At 43.1% G+C, this 21,410-nt stretch overlaps 1 protein-coding gene across 1 annotated transcript in view; it reads right to left on the bottom strand.

Annotated features, from left to right (window-relative positions):
• The window catches only part of klhl22 (kelch-like family member 22), a 57,631-nt gene that overhangs the window by 15,409 nt on the left and 20,812 nt on the right, over positions 1 to 21,410 (bottom strand). The window contains exons 3-4 of the mRNA XM_060843865.1: positions 20,730 to 21,010; positions 15,258 to 15,423 (exon numbers count right to left, since the gene is read on the bottom strand). Of these exons, the coding sequence (XP_060699848.1) occupies positions 15,258 to 15,423; positions 20,730 to 20,938 (375 nt within the window). The 5' untranslated portion in view covers positions 20,939 to 21,010. The remainder of the gene's footprint in view (positions 1 to 15,257; positions 15,424 to 20,729; positions 21,011 to 21,410) is intronic.

The following is a 21,410-nucleotide window of genomic DNA, read 5'->3' on the forward strand; positions in this document are numbered from 1 at the left end:
ACGAAGAAAGGTTGAGGTAGCTAGGACTTATCTCACTGCCGTGAGGAAGGATGAGAGGTGACTTGTTAGAGGAGTACAAGATGATGGGAGACAGCCAGAGAGAATGATTAGCCAGAGACTTTTTCCCAGGATGGAAATGTCCATCAAGAGGGGCATAATTTTAAGGTGATTGGAGGAAGGTTTAGGGGTGATGTCAGAGGTAGGTTCTTTACTCTGAGAAAAGTGTGGAAATGATAATAGAGTGAGATACATTAGGGACATTTAAGCCACACTTCGATCAGCACAGGGAAAATAGTAAAATGAAGGGTTTGCAGGTTAGGTTGATATTAGAGTAGGATAAAAGGTTGGCACAATATCGAGGGCCGAAGGGCCTGCACTGTACTGTACTGCTCTATGTTCATTCTCCTCTGCTCCAAGGAAAACCACCCCGGTTCTGTTCAATCTGTGTCCGTAACTGAAACTCTCCAGCCCAAGCAACATCCTGACTAATCTCCTCTGTACCCTCTTCACTTCTGTCACATGCTTCCCAAAATGTGGATTCCAGAACCTGCACACAATACTCTTGTTGGGACCTAACCAAAGTTGAATAGAGTCATAGAGATGTACAGCATGGAAACAGCTTCGGTCCAACCCGTCCATGCCGACCAGATATCCCAACCCAATCTAGTCCCACCTGCCAGCACCCGGCCCATATCCCTCCAAACCTTTCCTATTCATACACCGATCCAAATGACCTTTAAATGTTGTAATTGTACCAGACTCCGCCACATCCTCTGGCAGCTCATTCCACACACGTACCACCCTCTGCGTGAAAAGGTTGCCCCCTTAGGTCTCTTTTATATCTTTCCCCTCTCACCCTAAACCTATGTCCTCTAGTTCGGATTCCCCGACCCCAGGGAAAAGACTTTGTCTATTTATCCTATCCATGCCCCTCATCATTTTGTAAACCTCTATAAGGTCACCCCTCAGCCTCCGACGCTCAGGGAAAACAGCCCCACCCTGTTCAGCCTCTCCCTATAGCTCAGATCCTCCAACCCTGGCAGCATCCTTGTAAATCTTTTCTGAACCCTTTCAAGTTTCACAACATCTTTCCGATAGGAAGGAGAGCAGAATTGCACGCAATATTCCAACAGTGGCCTAACCAATATCCTGTACAGCCACAACATGACCTCCCAACTCCTGTACTCAATACTCTGACCAATAAAGGAAAGCATACCAAACGTCTTCTTCACTATCCTATCTACCTACGACTCCACTTTCAAGGAGCAATGAACCTGCACTCCAAGGTCTCGTTGTTCAGCAACACTCCCTAGGACCTTACCGTTAAGTGTATAAGTCCTGCTAAGATTTGCTTTCCCAAAATGCAGCACCTCACATTTATCTGAATTAAAGTTCATCTGCCACTTCTCAGCCCATTGGCCCATCTGGTCCAGATCCTGTTGTAATCTGAGGTAACCCTCTTCGCTGTCCACTACACCTCCAATTTTGGTGTCATCTGCAAACTTACTAACTGTACCTCTTATGCTCACATCCAAATCATTTATGTAAATAACAAAAAGTAGAGGGCCCAGCACCGATCCTTATGGCACTCCACTGGTCACAGGCCTCCAGTCTGAAAAACAACCCTCCACCACCACACTCTGTCTTCTACCTTTGAGCCAGTTCTGTATCCAAATGGCTAGTTCTCCCTGTAGTACATGAGATCTAACCTTGCTAATCAGTCTCCCATGGGGAACCTTGTGAACGCCTTACTGAAGTCCATATAGATCACATCTACTGCTCTGCCCTCATCAATCTTCTTTGTCACTTCTTTAAAAATCTCAATCAAATTTTTGAGGCATAATTTCCCAAACACAAAGACATGTTGACTATCCCGAATCAGTCCTTGTCTTTCCAAATACATGTACATCCTGTTCCTCAGGATTCCCTCCAACAACCTGCCCACCACTGAGGTCAGGCTCACTGGTCTATAGTTCCCTGGCTTGTCCTTACCGACCTTCTTAAACAGTGGCAGCACGTTTGCCAACCTCCAGTCTTCTGGCACCTCACCTGTAACTATCGATGACACAAATATACCTCAAAAAATGGAGCAGCTCTTACAGCCAGAAATGTTTCCCTTCCTCCATCTTGGATTACCCAGAATCCTCTAGTTCTGGCATAACCTCCCTGCTCTTAAACATCTTCTGAAAAGTTCTGGCAATGTTCTCCCCTGTGAAATGGCCTGGCCAGCCACACAGTGAAAAGGAAAGCTGGGCTCTGCCAGTGATGCTCACATCCCATGACATAAGATAGTCTTTTGAGAATCCAGAAGTAATCACAGTCTGAATAGAATTGTGATTTGAGCTCATGAAAACATACACATGCAGTGGACAGTCCGAACTCACACCTTGTACAGCAACAGAACAACGGCAAGTTAAAAGTGAGCTACGGGTGTGCTTCCTGGAGGCCACTTCACCAACAGAGGGCCATTAGGCTGGGATCAGATTATCAGAACCTGCTCATTACACTCGGATGGTTTTTATGCTTTGAGGGAGTCGAACAATGGAACAGCATATCAACTCTGTCTGTGAATTAATTCCTGCAATAACTCGGTTTGTGTTTCACGGTATTTCACGCTCAGGAAATTATTAGACATGTTCAAATAGGACAGGGTTAAAAAGCCACTGGAGGAGGAATGATTGAGTGGCTCTTTCAAAAAGCTGCCACAAGCAGGATGTACCAAAATGCTTGTTTTGCTGTATCATTCTATGCCTTTCCCTCATTAGTTTCTGGCCCATTCTCACTTGTACCTTAACCAGATGACTATCGTTCACATTAGGAGCACAGCAGTGAGCGCTGGTAAACTCAAATGGGTCTTGAGCTGGCATTCACACTCATTCTGGCAGGTGTCACTGGATAGGGATTAGGGATATGACCCTTTACCAGAGATTCCCCAATCCTACTCCAGGGATATTAATGCCAGCTGTAAGACACAGGCCGAGATCAATAGGATTCTTGACCAGGCCCAATTGATCTCCGAGTGGAGTGCATTAGGAGGCAACAATTCACTGAATCATTGTAAAACTGCAGTTATCAACACTCTCATAAATAAACAGCAAAATAAAGTATACTTGTTTATGGAACACAGGAAACATAGCAACCAATTTGCACATATTAACTTTAATGTGATAGTAACCAAATAAAAGGTAACTTCAGACCCACTAGAGTCTTGAGGTGGCACGGTGGCTCAATGGTTAGCACTGCTGCCTCACAGCACCAGGGACCCTGGTTCAATTCCAGCCTCAGGCAGACTGTCTGTGTGGAATTTGCATATTCTCCCTGTGTCTGTGTGAGTTTCTTCTGAGTGCGCTGGTTTCCTCCCACAGTCCAAAGATGTGCAGGTCAGGCTAAATTACCCATAGTGTTAGGTGCATTTGTCAAAGGGTTACCTCTTCCGAGGGTCGGTGTGGGCTTGTTGGGCCAAAGGGCCGGTTCCCACACTGTAGGGAATCTAATCTCCAAGATGAGCCACCGTCACAACAGGTAGTGCTCAGGCTCCTCAGCCTGTCCACTTGAGGTGCCTGCCATCCTTGTCTTTGTCTCCTTTCTCATTGTTTTTCTTTATTTCTTTGGTGCCTCTCCTGAGGTGGTGGGGAAGCCAGAGCAGTGTCAGCAGGTTGTTGGCTGTGGCAGTGATTCCTGACTGTGTGCTATGCCTGAAGCATGGCCTCTTGGTGAGGTCGCTGTTACTGTACCCCGAGAAGAAGCCCTGGAGCTGCATTTGGAGACCCGTTCTACAGAAGATATTGAAGATACTGAAGGAATTTCTTTTTGTAAATCAAAATGGCAGAGGATTCACTGTATCTTTATAGATATAGACAGAAGTAAATAAATACATTTTAGTCATGTGGGTTCAGGAAAAACATTGGCTAGGCCAAGAGATAACTAAGGGTAAAAAATGAGGTCTGCAGATGCTGGAGATCACAGTTGAAAATGTGTTGCTGGTTAAAGCACAGCAGGTCAGGCAGCATCCAAGGAATAGGAAATTTGACGTTTCGGGCATAAGCCCTTCATCAGGAATCTTGCTAACTAACCTTGCACTTCTACAAAACTGTACCATGGAATCTTTTAAGTATCAGACAGCATTTGGGACGAAGGTTTAACATTACATTTGAAAATGCAAAAATCTCTCTTTACATGATATTACATAATCAGTCAAGATTATTGTGCTGAAATTCTGGATTGGGATTAAAACCCACAATATTCTGACTCACAGCTGAGGCTCAAGGTTGAACAAGAATGACATAGAAACAGAGAGGAACAGGAGGAGCCATTGGATCCTTCCAGCATGACCATGGCCGATCATCAAACTCAATCTCATCTCCACCCTCCCCACCATATCCCTGTAGCTACAAGAGCTATATCTAACTGCCTCTTCAAAACACAACGTTTTGGCCTGAATTACTTTCTGTGATAGTGAATTCCACAGATCCTCCATTGTGACTGAAGACATTTCTCTTCATTTCAGTCGTAAAGGTTTTCCTCCTTATCCTTCAAACTATGACCCCTGGTTCTGGACTCCCCCACCATCAGCAGCATCCTTCCTGTATCTAACCTGTCTGGTCCTGTTAGAATTTTATAGGTTTCTGTGATATCCTCTCATTCTTCTAAACTCCACTGAATACAATCCGACCTGACTCAATCTCTCCCTAGACATCAGGAGTCATTCTGGGAAAGCTTCACTGGACTCCTTCTAGAGCAAGAACATCCTTCCTTAAACAGGAGACCAAAACTGCACACAGAACTCCAGGTGTGGCCTTACCATTGCCCTGTATACTTGCAGGAAAACATTCCCGTTTCTTACTCGACTCCTCTCATTATGAAGGATCCGTTCATTGCTCGAATCCTCTCATTATGAAGACCAACATATAATTTGCCTCGATCCTTCCTGCTGCACCTGCGTGCTAACTGCTAGCCGTATGTACATGAAGACACCTAGGTCTCACTGAACATCCCCTCTCTCAATTTATAAGCAGCCACTTAATATTCTGCCTTGCTATCTTGGGGGGAGGGGGAGGGGGGGTGGGTATAACCCCCCCATTGACCAGAAACGTAACTGGACCCGACAAACAAGCAATGTGTTTATAGGAGCAGGCCAAATGCTTGCAATCCTGCAGCAAGGAACTTGCCTACTTACTCCTCAAAGTCTGTGCATGATCTACAAAGAATAGTTAATGAGTATGGTGGAATAATTTGTACTTATCTGGATGATTGCAGTTCCAAAAACATATTGACACGACCCCCACCCCCCCACCTTTCCAGTCCAGAATAAAGTAGCCTGATTAATTTTCACTCCAACAGCACCTTCACCTTCAGTCCCTTCACTACTGCCATATGGTGGCAGCAGGATGTACCAGCTACAAGATGCTGCTTGCCTGGGATCCTCCGACAGCAACTTTCATCTTCACCGTCTAGAAGTACAAGTTCAGCAAGTGTGTGGGAACACAACTTTTAAGTTTGCCTCCCAATACTTGCCCCATTCTGGCTTGGAATAATATAATTGTCCTTTTATTATTGCTGGTTGGATGTAGAGCAGCTCCCTCAGCTAACAACTTTGTGGGTGTGATTAGCCCCTGCAAAAAGGTGCCTTCGCTAGCAAATTCTCAAAGGCAGTGAGGATTGCACAACAAACCCTGGGCTCACCAACAAAACTCACATACTGTGAATGACTTCAGAGAAAGGAATGACTGAAATGTATTGACAAAGTGGATAACTTCACATTCACCCACATTATACTACATGTGGTACCTAATAGTCAGAAACCAAATATGACAATAAAAACCTAATTCGATTCATTTTCCCACTCTCTCAACCTGTCCAAACCAAACAGCAACATCTCTGCATCCTCCTCACAGCTCACCCTTCCTACCCTGCTTTGAGTCATTACAAACACTGATATATTACATTTCGTTCCCTCATCTAAATCATTAATATATGTTGTGAATAGCTGGGGCCCCGGCACTGAGCCCTGCGGTGCCAACTAGTCACTGCCCGTCATCAGAAAAAGACCCATTTATTCCTCCCTTTTGCTTCCTGTCCACTCACCAAATTTCTATCCACCTCAATAAACTACCTCCAATCCCATAATGTTGCACATCAATCTCTTACGTGGGACTTTGTTGAAAGCATTCTGAAAGTTCAAATAAACCATGTCCACTGGCTCCCCCTGATCAATTCTACTACTGGATTGAATTGAATTGGGTTTTACTGTCATGTGTACTCAAGTACAGAAATACAGGAAAAGAGTGAAAAGTGCACAAAGTCACCATTCTCAGGCACTATTTTAGGTATAAAAACCCAAATTTGTTTTAAAAACCCAACTTATATGTAAAATAGTTACATCCTTGAAGAATTACAGTAGATTTGTCAAGCACGATTTTCCTTTTGCTAATCCATACCAACTCTGTCTGATTCTATCACTTTTTTTAAGTGGTCTGTTATGAAATCCTTGGTATTGAATTTGAGCATCTTCCCCACTACCGACATTAGATTCAGTGGTCTCTAATTCCCTGTTTTCTCTCTCTACCTGCCTTTTTTTAAATAGTGGGGTTACATTAGATACCTTCCTATCAGTAGGAACTGTTCTGGAGCCTAAGGAATCTTGGAAGATGACCATCAATGCGCCCACTATTTTTAGGGCCACTTCCTTAAGTACTCTAGATATGAAATAGGTTAGCAGGTCCGGGGGATTTATCAGCCTTTAACCCCATCAATTTTTCCAACACCACTAAGTCTGATTTGTTTCAGTTCCTGTTTCTCACTAAACCCTGTGTTCCCCGTCACTCTGGTACGTGATTTGTGTCTTCCTTTGTGAAGACAGAAGCAAAGTGTGAATTTACTTTGTCAGCTATTTCTTTGTTCCCATTAGAAATTCCCCTGTTTCTGACTGTTAGGTATCACGTTAGTTTTCATCAATCTTTTTTCTGTTTACATACCTATAGAAACGTTTTACAGTCAGTTCTATGTTCTCTGCAGGCTGACTCTATTTTCCAATTTTACTCTATTTTATAAAATCCTTTTTTTCCTTTCTTAGCTAATCCCTTGGTCTCCCTTGGCTGACTTGTAAACAGTTCCCAACCCTCAGGTTTAATAGAGAAATAGAGCCAGACAGCATGGAAACACCCTTTGGCCCAATTTGTCCATGCCTACCAGGTTTCCTAAACTGAACGAGTCTTGTTTGCCCGCGTTTGGCCTGTATCCCTTGAAACCTTTCCTATTTACATACCTGTCCAAATGTCTTTGCAATGCTGCAATTGTACCTGGATCTTTCACTTGCTCTGACAGCTCATTCCATACATGCACTGCCCTCTGTGTGATCAAGTTGGCCCTCAGACCCTTTTTAAATCTTTCTCCTCTCACTTAAACCTATGCCCTCTAGTTTTGGACTCCCCAACCTTGAGATAAGACTTTTGCTATTCACCTTCTCTATGTCCCTCATGATTTCATAAACCCCTCAGCTTTTCTTTGCATCTAATACCAACTCTCACTTCCCTCGTAAGTCATGATGTGGCACCTTGCTTTTTGCACTCTTGTGCCGGACAGGAGTAAACAATTTTCGGAGTGCACCCATTCGTTCTTGTAATTTTGCCATTGCCTAATCACTGTCCTTCCTTCCAGTAGCATTTCCTAATCCATCACGGGCAACCTGCACCTCATAGCATCATAGTTCCTCTTAATAAGATTCAGGATCCGCAGAATCAATTACCTCATTCTCCATCTTGATGAAGAACTCTATCATAATATGGTCACTCACCCCCAAGGGCTCTCTCACAACTACATTACCAACTACTCCTTTCTCACCGCAACACACCCAGTCTGGGCTGGCCTGTTCTTGGTCTGGGAAATCATCCCAATTGCTGAATACATCAGTTAAAGAAATGCACCCCTAATGAACTGGGGTCAAAGTCCCACTCCAGACACTTCAGCACATAACTGAGCAATACATTTCAGTCATTCCTTTCTCTGAAGTCATTCACAGTATGTGAATTTTGTTGGTGAGCCCAGTGTTTGTTGTGCAATCCTCACTGCCTTTGAGAATTTGCTAGCGAAGGCACCTTTTTGCAGGGGCTAATCACACCCACAGAGTTGTTAGCTGAGGGAGCTGCTCTACATCCAACCAGCAATAATAAAAGGACAATGATATTATTCCAAGCCAGAATGGGGCAAGTATTGGGAGGCAAACTTAAAAGTTGTGTTCCCACACACTTGCTGAACTTGTACTTCTAGACGGTGAAGATGAAAGTTGCTGTCGGAGGATCCCAGGCAAGCAGCATCTTGTAGCTGGTACATCCTGCTGCCACCATATGGCAGTAGTGAAGGGACTGAAGGTGAAGGTGCTGTTGGAGTGAAAATTAATCAGGCTACTTTATTCTGGACTGGAAAGGTGGGGGGGGGGGGTCGTGTCAATATGTTTTTGGAACTGCAATCATCCAGATAAGTACAAATTATTCCACCATACTCGTTAACTATTCTTTGTAGATCATGCACAGACTTTGAGGAGTAAGTAGGCAAGTTCCTTGCTGCAGGATTGCGAGCATTTGGCCTGCTTCTATAAACACATTGCTTGTTTGTCGGGTCCAGTTACATTTCTGGTCAATGGGGGGGGTTATACCCACCCCCCTCCCCCTCCCCCCAAGATGATGATGGTGAGGAATTCAGCAGTGGCAATGTTATCAAATGTAAGGAGAGAAGATTAGACTCTCTATTTTTGCAGTTTATCATTGCCTGACATTTTTGTAAGACAAATATGACTTGCCAATCCACTTATCAGGCCAAGTCTGAATGCTGAACAGATCCTGCTGACATTGATAGCAACTGCCTCTGTAACGGAAGAGTTCCAGATGCTATTGAAACAAAATCAAAACCACCTGTGGACAGAATGCAGGGGTAACGTTTCAGGTCCAGTCACCATTCTTCAGAAGCATCTGTACTGTCAGACCTGCTAAGGCTTTCCCAGCAATTTCTGCTTTTGTTCTTGATTTCCTGCACCTGCAATTCTTTGTGTTTTTTTTCTTTAAATGCTACTGACCATTGTGGAAACATCAGCAAACACTCCTATTTCTCATCCTATGATGGGGGAAAGTCATTGATGAAGTAACTGGTTGATCCTAGGCCACTATCCAAGGGCACTAGCCGAAGGAACTCCTGCAGTGATGTGCTTTGCCTCCAATGACTAGCTTCCAACAACTGCAACCATCTTCTTTTGTGCTGGCTATATCTCCAACAAGTGGAGATGTTTGCCCTGATCCCACTGACTTTAATCTTCTAAGGTTTCTTGATGTGACAATTAATCAAACGCTGCCTTGATATCCCATCTCACATCTGAAATTCACCTTTTTTGTCTATGGCTATAATGAAGACCAGAACTATACGGTCCTGGCAGAATCCAAACTGAGCATCAATGTTAGGTTAGCAGGTCACTATTGCACAAATATTGCTTGATAGCACTGTTTACAAGCCCTTCCAACTTTTGCTCAAAACGGAGAGTACACAGCTGTGGCAGTTAAGTGGCTGGACTGAATGTGTCCTGCTCTTTGTGGATAGGACATACCTAGACAAACATCCACATTGGTGGCTAGGTGCCAGTGTTGTAACTACGCTGGAATAGCATGGCTAGAGGTATGCCTAGGCCAGGGCTAAACGTTCTAAGTATATTAGACCTATACTCTTTGTTTTTTCCTGTGTCTTCAGCCTTTTCATGATATCGCAATGAGTGAGTCAAAATGGCTGAATACTGGCATCCATGTTGTTGGAGATTTAGGACGACGCTGAGATGGACCATCCATTCTGCATCCCTGGCTGAAAATGGTTGCAAATGCTTCAGCCTGATCTGTTGTAAGGACATGTTGGGCTTCCCCATTATGGAAGATGGCGATATTTGAAGATCTTCTTCCTATGGGTTGAAGTACCGGGACATGCCATCTTTCTAATGTGACACTGAACCATGTTCTCTCTTTTGCCCTGGCCAATTTTTATTCCTCAAACAATATCAGATTATCTGGTCATTATAATATCCTTATTCGTAGGAACTTTTGAATTTGGTTACCATGTTTTCCATATTACAACAATGGCCAAACTTCAAATTACTTCATTAGCTGTAAAGCACATCAGAATATCCTGTGGCCATAAAAGATGCTATATAAATGTAAGTGAATCTTTTAGCCCTGATGTGACAGTTCAAACATAGTGGCGGGTGTCAATTATAAGGAAAGGCTGGATAGGCTGGGACTTCTTTCATTTTTCATTGAAGCACTGGGGGTTGAGGGGTGACCTTATAGAGATTTATAAAATCACGAGGGGCATAGAGAAGATGGTGAATAGCAGGTGTCTTTTCGTTAGGATCACGGATTTCAAGACTCGGGGACACATTTGTAAGGCATGAGGAGAACAACTTTAAAAAGATATGAGGAGCAACTTTTTCACAGAGAGTGGTTTGAGTATGGAATGAAGTTTGACAGGAAGTGGTATATGTGAGTACAGTTACCATGTTTAGAAGACATTTGGATAAGTACACAAATAAGAAATGTTTGGAGGGATATGGGCCAAACACAGGCAGGTGAGTCTAGTTCAGTTTGGGATTATGATCGGCCTGGACTGGTTGGACTGAATGGTCAGTTTCCATGCTTTATGACTCTATAACAAAAAAATAGAAACACAGTATAACACCTTTCTAGCATCAAATCTATTTTAAAATAACTTTATTTAATTTAGACACAAAATCCAACATTTATAAATCACTGTGTTTTATCTTTGCATTACTGAAAGAATGAGAGGTGATCTCACTCCAACCCACAAAATACTTAATGGATAGACAGGGTAACTACCTGATAAGATATTTCCCCGGCTGGGGAGTCTAGAACCTGGCGCACCATTTAAAAATAAGGGGATGCCACTTAGGCTGGAGATGATGAGAATTTTGTTTACTCAGAGTGCTGTGAAACTTTGGAATTTTCTATTCAAGGCGGCTGTGCAAGTTCATTTTTGAGAGTATTTAAAATCGAAGTTGATAGATTTGTAATTACCACTGGGACCCTTGGGAACAGCGTGAGTAAAAGACAGTGTTTGGTCAGTGAATGGTGGGGCAGGCTCATGGCCTACTTCTGTTCTTATTTAACACTGACTTACATCTTTAACTACAATGATTCACAAAACTGTCACAAGAAAAAGTGATATGAACCAGAAAAGGAGATATTAGGATAGGAGTATTAGGCCTTAAATGAGAATTAAGAGGTTTAGGGTGGGAATTTCAGAGCTCAGAATCCAGGTAGCTGAAAGTAGAGTGACCAACAGTGGGGCGAAGGAAGAACAAAGAGAGGCTGACGGGTTGTTGGGTCGGAGAAGATTACAAAGACATGGAGAAATCTGAACACAAAAGTGTTTGAACTGGACTATTGGTAGCTTGGAACCCACTGTAGGACAGTAAGTAGAAAGATGTTAGGTGAATGGAACTAGGAGTGAATTAGGCAACAAAACTTTAGCTGAGTGCAGGTTTAAAGGGGGTGGAAGATGGCAGGCAGTCTAGGAGAATATTGGAATAGTTAATTCAGAGTAACAAAGTGATGGGTGAATATTTCAGCAATAGCTGGGCTGAGGTCCAGGTGGAGACAAGCAATGTTACAGCGAAAATAAACTTCTTTGTGATGCAGCAGGTGTGGGGTTGAAGCTTAGCTCAGTCAGATTGCAGTATCCCTTTCAGTAACTTGATGTGTGCATCCAATGCCTTCTACTGAGAACTGGTTGGTTCTAGTGAATGACAAGAAGAGTAAATATTCCTAGTTATCTGATTAGTTCATGCTGCACCACTATCATGTGCTGAGCAGGGAATGACATGCCCTATGTGAAACACACAGAGTTTTACATCAAAGATTTGACCGTCAAAGTTAAAATAATTACTCTGAGTGTTACTAAAGTAACAGAATGCTAATGATCAACTTATACAAGTTCTGAGCTGACCAATCCTGATCCCTGGAGAGCTCTGCTCAGCAGATGACACCTTCAAGGAGATGCTCTTTAATGTTTTCCAGAAGAAACAGCACAGGAAACCAACTAGCCATTTCAATTATACACACACCTGAGGTGCTCATAATGTCAAAGGCTGGCATCTACAGCTTGGTCCTGGAAATTGTTTCACTATAAAGTTCAATTAATCCAGTAATTCAAACTCAGAAGCCGCATTATTTTTGTACCTAAATCTTCTGTGAACTGTGGCTGCATTTTTGCATTTACAAAGTGGCTTCATACCATCTAGTGGCAGAAGCTGAATATTGCAAAAACATGTAACATCTAGCTGCAGGTTAAATTGTTGCTGGCAATTGAGTGGAACAAGATGATAAAAAGATTTAAAGTTCAATCACAGCACTTGGCCATTTGACCCACTGAAGCCTCTGAGACATGAATTCTCCCATCTAAATTATCCCTCTAGAATGTTCACCAGTACCCTAACTCTACAATGAAGCTCATCATTTCTGTACCCTGATCCATTCATTGTAACTGCCTAATACTGTATTGCTTTATTTTGGAATTAATTTTTCATGGGATGTGGGCATCACTGAAAAAAATCACCACTTATTGCTTGTTCCTAACAGCACTTGAGAAAATGCTGATGAGGCCATCTTCCTAAAGCACTACAGTTTGTGTGGTGTCGGGACATCCACAGGACTGTGAAGGTGAGAATTACAGTATTTTGATCCAGTGACAGTGAAGGAATAGTGATCTAGTTCCAAGTCAGGATGTTATGTGGGTTAGATGGGGATTTGCAGGTGGTGGTATTGCCGTGCTTCTGCTGTCCTCTTCCTTCTGACTGGGGTCAGAAGGTGGCGTCAAAGGATTACAGCGAGTTCCTGCAGTGCGTCTGTAGATGGTACACACTGATGCCACTATGCAGTCATGATGGTGGGAATGAGTGTTTGAAATGGTGAATGTAGGTGGCACAGTGTCTCAGAGGTTAGCACAGCTGCCTACAGCGCCAGGGACCCAGGTTTGCTTCCACCCTCAGGCATCTGTTTGTGAGGGGTTTGCACGTTTTCACCGAGTCGGTATGGATTTCCTCCAGGTACTCCAGTTTTCATAGTGTCCAGGAATTTGCTGGTTAGACACATCAGCCATGGAAAATGCAGGGTTACAGGGATAGGGTAATGGGTTGGGTCAGGGTGCTATCTCACACAGAAACAAATGGTGTGGTTTATTTTAAGGTAAGGGGAGAGGTTGAGAAGGCAGAGTGGGAATTGAACTCACACTGGGTGGGTTATTTTAGATCTCCAGCATTCACAGTTCTTTACTTTATCAGTTTTGAATTGCCTGGTGCTCCCTCTAGTATCTGCTAAGGTTGGTCTAATGATTTGGTAACACTAGTGTGGGAGACTACAGATTGTGATGGACTACAGTGCTGCTGCAGATGGCCTCTAAAAACTCATGGTTGTACATTTGTATGCTGCCAGATCTGTTCTGAACCCAACCCAATTTACAAAGTAGTGTGCCACAACAAACTGAAGAGCACCTCCAATGTGAAGACAGGATTTCACCAACACATCCCTAACAGGTGGACTGGGGAGGATAGGGTTAAGCATGCTTTTCCTACCTACTGCAGGCTCAATCTGGTATTTACATCCTTTAAAATTTGACAACCCCGGTCATTAGGGGTACTACCAAGCCATTCTTGGTGATTAACATTAAGTCTCCAGCCAGTGTACATTTTCAGCCTTGCTACCTTCAGTATTTGTTGCAAGTAACATTCAAATGGGGAAATGCTGATTCATCAAAGAGAGATAGGGTAGATGGTTGGTGATAATCAGCAGGTTTCCCTGTCCATATTTCACTTGGTGCCATCAACTTCATGAAGTGTAGATCAACGTTGAAGACTCCCTCATTCACTAGCTGAAGATTGCAGGCCACTGTGCTATCACCTTTGGCTGGTCTGTCCACCAATGAGAAAGGATATGTCATGAGGCTATTGGAAGACTCTAGGACATTGTCTAAAAGGTATGGTTCATCTGTATCAATATGGCATGCAACTGCCTGATCAATCTACAGCTCTCTCAATGTCTGTCCAAGCCCCAGTTTTAGTGAAATAGTTTTTATAGGGTCATCTGTTAGGTGTAGGAGAATGGGTCTGGGTGGGTTGCTCTTCGGTGGGTCGGTGTGGACTTGTTGGGCCAAAGGGCCTGCTTCCACACTGTAAGTAACCTAATCTAAAAAAAAAACCTGGAAGGGTATGGCTTTATTGTTGAAAATGTGTTGCTGGAAAAGCGCAGCAGGTCAGGCAGCGTCCAAGGAGCAGGAGAATCGACATTTCGGGCATGAGCTCTTCTTCAGGAATCTGTTTATTGTGTCTGTATGGCTTTATTGTGTCTGGCACCTAGGAAATGCAGAGTGGTCTGTTCACTTTTATGCTTATTATTCTCTTGTTGTGGTTTAATACATCTGTGTGGTTTGTTAAGTCATTTCATTTGTGAAAACCTGGGGAGTAAGGCAAGGCAGACAAGCAGCCCAATATGATAGCTGCAAATCTGAACCTTAAGAATGTGCAAGGACAGAGACAAATGACAACATGTTGGCAGGTATTTTTAGATCAGCCACCCACAGGCATATAATAACCTTTGTTGTTGGTACCTCAAGGATTCAATTCACTTACTTCAGCTCTTCAGAGGAGATATTTACACTTGAAAGGAATAGATGGCAAAAGGTAGTTCCAGGATGTAGGTTTGCTGGCTGAGCTAGATGGTTCATTTCCACACGTTTCGTCACCCTACAGGTAACATCCTCAGTGGGCCTCCAGGCGAAGCACTGCTGATAATTCCTGCTATTTATATGTTTGGGTTTCTTATATTTAGAAAACAGGATTTATCAGCAATGCTTTGCCCAGAGGCCCACTGAAGATGTTACCTAGTAGGTGACGAAATGTCTGGAAATGAACCTTCCAGCTCAGCGAGCAAACCTACATCCAAGAACCTCAACCTGAGCCTCAAATCTTCTCAAAACTCGCTAAGGTAGTTCTGTGATAGCTTGAAATTCAGAAATGGTTCCAGTTATTCTCTTTACATTTGGTAACAGGAACTGCTGCTTTGTGTTAACTGTAAAGATTCACCCACTACATGAGTCCATCATTACAGATTCCAGATGGATAGAATCATATTCAGTTCCTGAATGCTAGTTTCCCAAGTCAATATTGGAGTTTTAATACATATGCTCAGGCCTATGCTTCGACATTATAACTCAATTACCTGCAGCTGACAAGCAGCCACCAGCACATCCTGTACATTATTCAGGTTCAGCTCCATCTCAGAAGTGTAGATGAAATCCAAGATTTTGCACATAGCCATATAGGTTATGTCATGTAAAAATATCTCCTTCTCCTGCATCTCCCGCAGCCCACCAGCAAACATCCCCCTGTGAACAGACAGATACTGATCAGTCTTCAGACAGTAAAATTAAGGTGCAGACCAAGTTTATAGAAGCACTTCACTACCTGGAGAAAAAAATAATTGTCTTCATGACATGTTATAGACAATTTTCCAAAAAAATGGATTGGTCATTCCCAGGGAAATCACTGTGCATGGCAGCCTTCCCAGGAATGAGTCAAGCAACAGTGATTACGAGAAGTGTCATTCAATGTGGAGTTCAATGTATTTAAGTGTGAAGTCATTCACTTTGGTAGGAGTAACAAGAAGATGGAGTACTGGGCTAATGGTAGGCTACTTGGTAGTGTGGATGAACAGAGGGATCTTGGTGTCCATGTACACAGATCTCTGAAAGTTGCCACCCAGATAAATAGTGCTGTGAAGAAGGCATATGGTTTACTGGGCTTTATTGGTAGAGGAATTGAGTTCCGGAGTCCTGAGGTCATGTTGCAGTTGAATAAGACTCTGGTGCGGCCTCATCTGGAGTACTGTGTGCAGTTTTGGTCGCCATACTATAGGAAGGACGTGGAGGCATTGGAACGAGTGCAGAGGAGGTTTACCAGGATGTTGCCTGGCATGGTAGGAAGATCGTATGAGGAAAGGCTGAGGCACTTGGGGCTATTCTCATTGGAGAAAAGAAGGTTTAGGGGAGATTTGATAGAGGTGTACAAGATGATTAGGGGTTTAGATAGGGTTGACAGTGAGAACCTTTTTCCGCTAATGGAGTCAGCTGTTACTAGGGGACACAGCTTTAAATTAAGGGGTGGTAGGTATAGGACAGATGTTAGGGGTAGATTCTTTACTCAGCGGGTTGTGAGTTCATGGAATGCCCTGCCAGTGGTGGACTCTCCCTCTTTATGGTCATTTAAGCGGGCATTGGATAAGCATATGGAGGTTATTGGGCTAGTGTAGGTTAGGTAGGCTTTGGTCGGTGCAACATCGAGGGCCGAAGGGCCTGTACTGCGCTGTATTTTTCTATGTTCTATGTTCAACAACATGAACTTTGACTAAATCATCAGTCTCCAAGTTAAATCAGAACTGTCTGACCTAGGAAACTCTGGATAGATAAAAGGGACAATACAGGAGTATCCCAACTCATTCATCCAAGAAGAATCAGTCCATCACAGCATCTGGAACCTCCCATCACAGCATCCACAACTTCCTGTCAAGTCATATAGCAACTTTCATCACATCATCCGGACCTTCAGTCATGGAGTGCATGGCCTCAGCCGCACTGCCCAGGGCCTCACACATTACATTCCAGAAAGATCTCAGAGAAAGATGTACCAGATATTAGAGCAGGAGAAAGTGAGGACTGCAGATACTGGAGATCAAAGAGTGTGGTGATGGAAAAGCACAGCCAGTCAGGCAGCATCCAAGAAGCAGGAGAGTCGACGTTTCGAGCATCAGCTCTTCGTCAGGAATTCTGATAAACAGCTTATGTTCGAAACATCGACTCTCCTGCTCCTCAGATGCTGCCTGACTGACTGTGCTTTTCTAGCACCAGACGCTTCAACCTAGATGTTAGAGTGTAAACTTAAAACTTCCAGCTCATTAAATGCCCTAACAGTTTTGTCTGATCGAACAAAGACAGTATGGAGACCACTGCCTGTGTTACTTTGGGAAAATCTCTTTACTGTGAGCAAGTGTGATGTCTTTGGTTCGAAGAGAAAGATTGCATTTCTATCACGATGTGGATGTGCCAGTGTTGGACTGGGGTGGACAAAGTTAAAAATCACACAACACCAGGTAATAGTCCAACAGGTTTACAATGGAAGCACTAGCTTTCAGTGTGCTAGTGGTCATGTCCACAACCACCTGATGAAGGAGCAGCGCTCCGAAAGCTAGTGCTTCCAAATAAACCTGTCAGACAATAACCTGGTGTTGTGTGATTTTTGAACATTTCTATCATGGCAGTCATGATCTCAGGATTCTTTACAGAACCCAAAGGTTTTAAAGCCAATTAAACACATCTGAAGAGTAGTGACTGTTGTAATGTAAGAAACGCAGTGTAGCCAAATTGTGCACAGCAATATTCCATAAACCGGAATGTGGAATAGACCAAATGATCTATTTTTGTGATGATAATCGAAAAGTAAATTTTGGATAGGGTACCAGAGATAACTTTTCTGCTCATCTTTGACGTAATGCCACTGCATCTTTTACGACCACCCAGAACACAAAATATTTGTTTTTGTGCCGAGGACTGTTCTGGAGATTTTCTCAAGGGTTTCTTTTGGTTTTTACAGATTCTTTTTTCATTCTTACTCACGCATTTATTGGGTTGTCACAGAGTACAACATCTTCTGTAATCATGCTGACATATTGGGTAATTGGACTCAGAAGCAGAATTAGAGGAATTTATCAATATCTCCAATAATTACTAAACATAAGGCTGCAACACACAAGGCAAGCATTAATTTATATTGGCACAGGACAACATGCATAAGTAAGCAACAGTTTTTGTTTCAACTAGCTGTCACACATTTCTACATATAAAAAGCCAACACACTAAGCACACTTTTCACAGACAGGTGAGATCATAGCCAATTTGTTTCCAACACATATGCACAAAGCCTGAAAATTTTAACCACCACATTTCCCTGTATGGCAGCTCCTGAAAATATGTAGCCTTAAATGAGAGATTCCACAATACTTTGCACGGAATTAACTACCTCACTGCTTTCAGGTTTTCCTGACCCCTAATTAACTGAGCATTCCTTTGTTGACAGGCTTAAAACTGTTCACCCCTTTTGTAGCTCCCACCTCCTCCCATTGCAACTTCCATCTCCCCCAACCCATCTTGGAGCCTCCCCATCTCCCCACCATCATTCCTCAGCCTATCCTCTGCCCCGCCCCCTTGCGACTTTCTACTTTCCTCAACCATCTTGTAACTTCTCTCATTCCACAGCTTATAGCCTCACCTTCTCCCTCATCCCCCTTTCAACCTCCTTTTTCCCTGCACCATGCCTTGCAGTCTCTTTGCTTATCCCTACTACTCCAAGCAGCCTCTTTCTTTGCCTGACCCCCATGCAGCCTCTATCTTCCACCCAAACCGCTTACAGCCTTTTTCTCCTCCTAGTGCCATATAGACCGAACTCCAGATACATGCACCTGCCTTCCTTCACCTTCCAGCTTTTGCGTTCTTGGTGAAAGAGCTTCCTCAAACACCCCCAGTATCAGATCACCCAGGCTCTGGGCACCGCTATCATCAGCATGGGTTGCAGGATAGTTGGTGGCTCAGTGGTTAGCACTGATGCCTCACAGTGCCAGGGACCCGGGTTCAATTCCAGCCTTGGGCGATTGTCTGTGTGGAGTTTGCACATTCTCCCCGTGTCTGTGTGGGTTTCCTTTGGGTGCTCTGGTTTCCTCCCCCAGTCCAAAGATATGCAGCTTAGGCAAATTGGCCACGCTAAATTGCCCATAGTGTCCAGGGATGTGTAGGTTAGGTGTATTAGTCAGGGGTAAATGTAGAGTAATAGGGTATGGGAATGGATCTGGCTAGGTTACTCTTCAGAGGGTTGGTGTGGAGTTGTTATGTCTAATGATTCTGTAAGGAGGGATTCTATGATTCTGTGACAACCCACTGCTCAACCTCAGATGTCCTGGTCTCAGCATATCCTGGCAAAATTATTTTGCAGTGGTTCACTCGCTCAATCTCCTTCCTTTCTTATTTTCTTGCTTGCTGCTCCTCCAAAACAGGTTGTTCCCCTCCCACATTTAGTATTTATTGTCTTATAGCTAACCTAGCAGTTCCTTAGAGATTCTGGCCATTCTTCTTAGGGGAATCACTTTCCTCTGACTGGTCATCCAGTAATGTTGGGGATCTTGTGGGGTGAGTTTGTCTGTCACCCATATATTTTGAGCCCTTGTGTCTACCCGATAGGGCAGAAGGTGCCTTGGTTTAATGTCCCATCCCAAAAGAATGGCCATTTCCAATAGCACAGCACCTCCTCAGTATTGCCCTGGGTTATGTGATCTTGTAAGTGAGGTTCGGACATCAACCCAAAGCTCAGGATGTAAATATAGGGTCAACCATCCTATCTTCAGAGGCATGATGTCACGCTATACAGAAATATAGAAGTTGCTTGTTTATAAGATAAAATATTTGGGACATCAGTCAAAACAAAATAACAATGCATATCATTAAAATAGCATTGCAAGTTGATGAGAGATGGTATTCTGCACATACAAGATGAAATTGATTAAAATTTTTATGATCTGGCAAAACTTCCATCAAACTGAAGATGGCAGGAGCATCACAAATCACACAGCCTGTGGCAGAACAAGTAGCAGCACAGATGACAGTGTAGATAAAGGATTACAGTCAAACTATGGCTGAGGTGGAGTCAGGATGACATTCAGTTGATGTTCACATGATTTTAGACAAAGACTTGGAATCAAGCATCACCAATCAAGACACACAAAGAATAAATGAATGGGAAACAATGTTTTTTCTTACCACACTATGATTTGACAGAACAATAAGTATAAAATTGCACAACCACAAATACAATTCCAAAAATATACACATATTTTGTGCCTTAAATATACAGAGACACACTCAAGTACATGAATATATAAATCGCAAAATACATTCACTCATCCCAATACATGCATAGACATAAACATGCACAAGCCCTTAAAACTATGTGTAAAGTTCCCCAAAGGCAGACATATACAGCAGCTACCAGACACCAGCCACCGCCAAATACATACTCCCAAAATTAGACAAATACCCCATAAAACCATAAGATATAGAAACAGAATTCGGCCATTCGGCCCACTGAGTCTGCTCCACCATGCAATTATGGTTATTATATTTCGCAACCTCATTCTCTTGCCGTCTCTCAAAAGTATTAGACTCGGCTTCTGTTGTTATGAATCCAAGGACATTGCCACTTCCCCACCCACACACAACACACAAACACACACATACACAGATGTGCATGACCTCCAGGAGATGAAAAAAATACACATTCAGCTGAACAAGCACACAGTCCCAAATATATACAAATATCCCTACATGCTTGCACACAACATCTAAAAACAAACCCAACAAACGTATACAATCCCAAACATACAATCACAATCTCAAAAGTACACGTACTCCCTAAAAGACATGCATACTCCCAAGCATTGAAGTGCACACAAACCCAAAACGCACACAAACCCAAAATGCACACATTCACTCCCAAATACATTGAAATATTCCCACATAACCCTCACGACAAAGCATTCCCCTTACAACACATATCAACATATCTCTGCCAACACACAAGAGAGGTAGAATACCTAAAATAGTCACATGATGCTGCCAGGAGTATGCGGTGAGCCTCAATGGACTTCCCCTCTACAATTAGGGTGACATCAAATAAACTTGCACTGTTCCGAAGTGCAACTAGTCCATCCAGCAGAGACTGGGAATGCGCTGAGCTGTGATAAGTCTGGCTGACTTTTTTCTGACTTTGCTGTTTGTCCTTGTGCTCTTCTGCCATGGTCATGCCAATGCTGCCAATATCGCCCAGATTTCAGCAAAGTGTTTTGCCAAAGGCAGTATTCCCACAATGACTCTTCTGAAAAATATTGAAAATTTTCCAAAATTATTCAGCAGGCAAGAAACTAGGTTTGTTTTGTTGGAATGTCACAAATAAAAACCAGAACTGTCCTTTCTGCATGAATTAGTTGATCATAGCTAGGAAGGTTGGTTAGCATTGGGATAGCAAGGGATAAGCACTAAGCAGAGTTCCCACAGCTAGCCTTTATTGTTTGACCCTGCTGGAAAAGAGCACTTGTAGCCATTCATTCAAGACTTTATTAAATATGCTCTAAAATTTATTTCTGTGATCAGATACAATCGGCTCACACATGTCGTATGACTGCATGAGTGAGCTTTTGCGAAACATTACCACAAGAGAAGGGAGAGATTCAGGGCACAAAGGAAAGAAAAAGGGTATAATGATGAGGTCAGTGCAA

This window comes from Hemiscyllium ocellatum, chromosome 24 (assembly GCF_020745735.1).
Source record: "Hemiscyllium ocellatum isolate sHemOce1 chromosome 24, sHemOce1.pat.X.cur, whole genome shotgun sequence".
Classification (NCBI taxonomy): Eukaryota; Metazoa; Chordata; class Chondrichthyes; order Orectolobiformes; family Hemiscylliidae; genus Hemiscyllium; species Hemiscyllium ocellatum.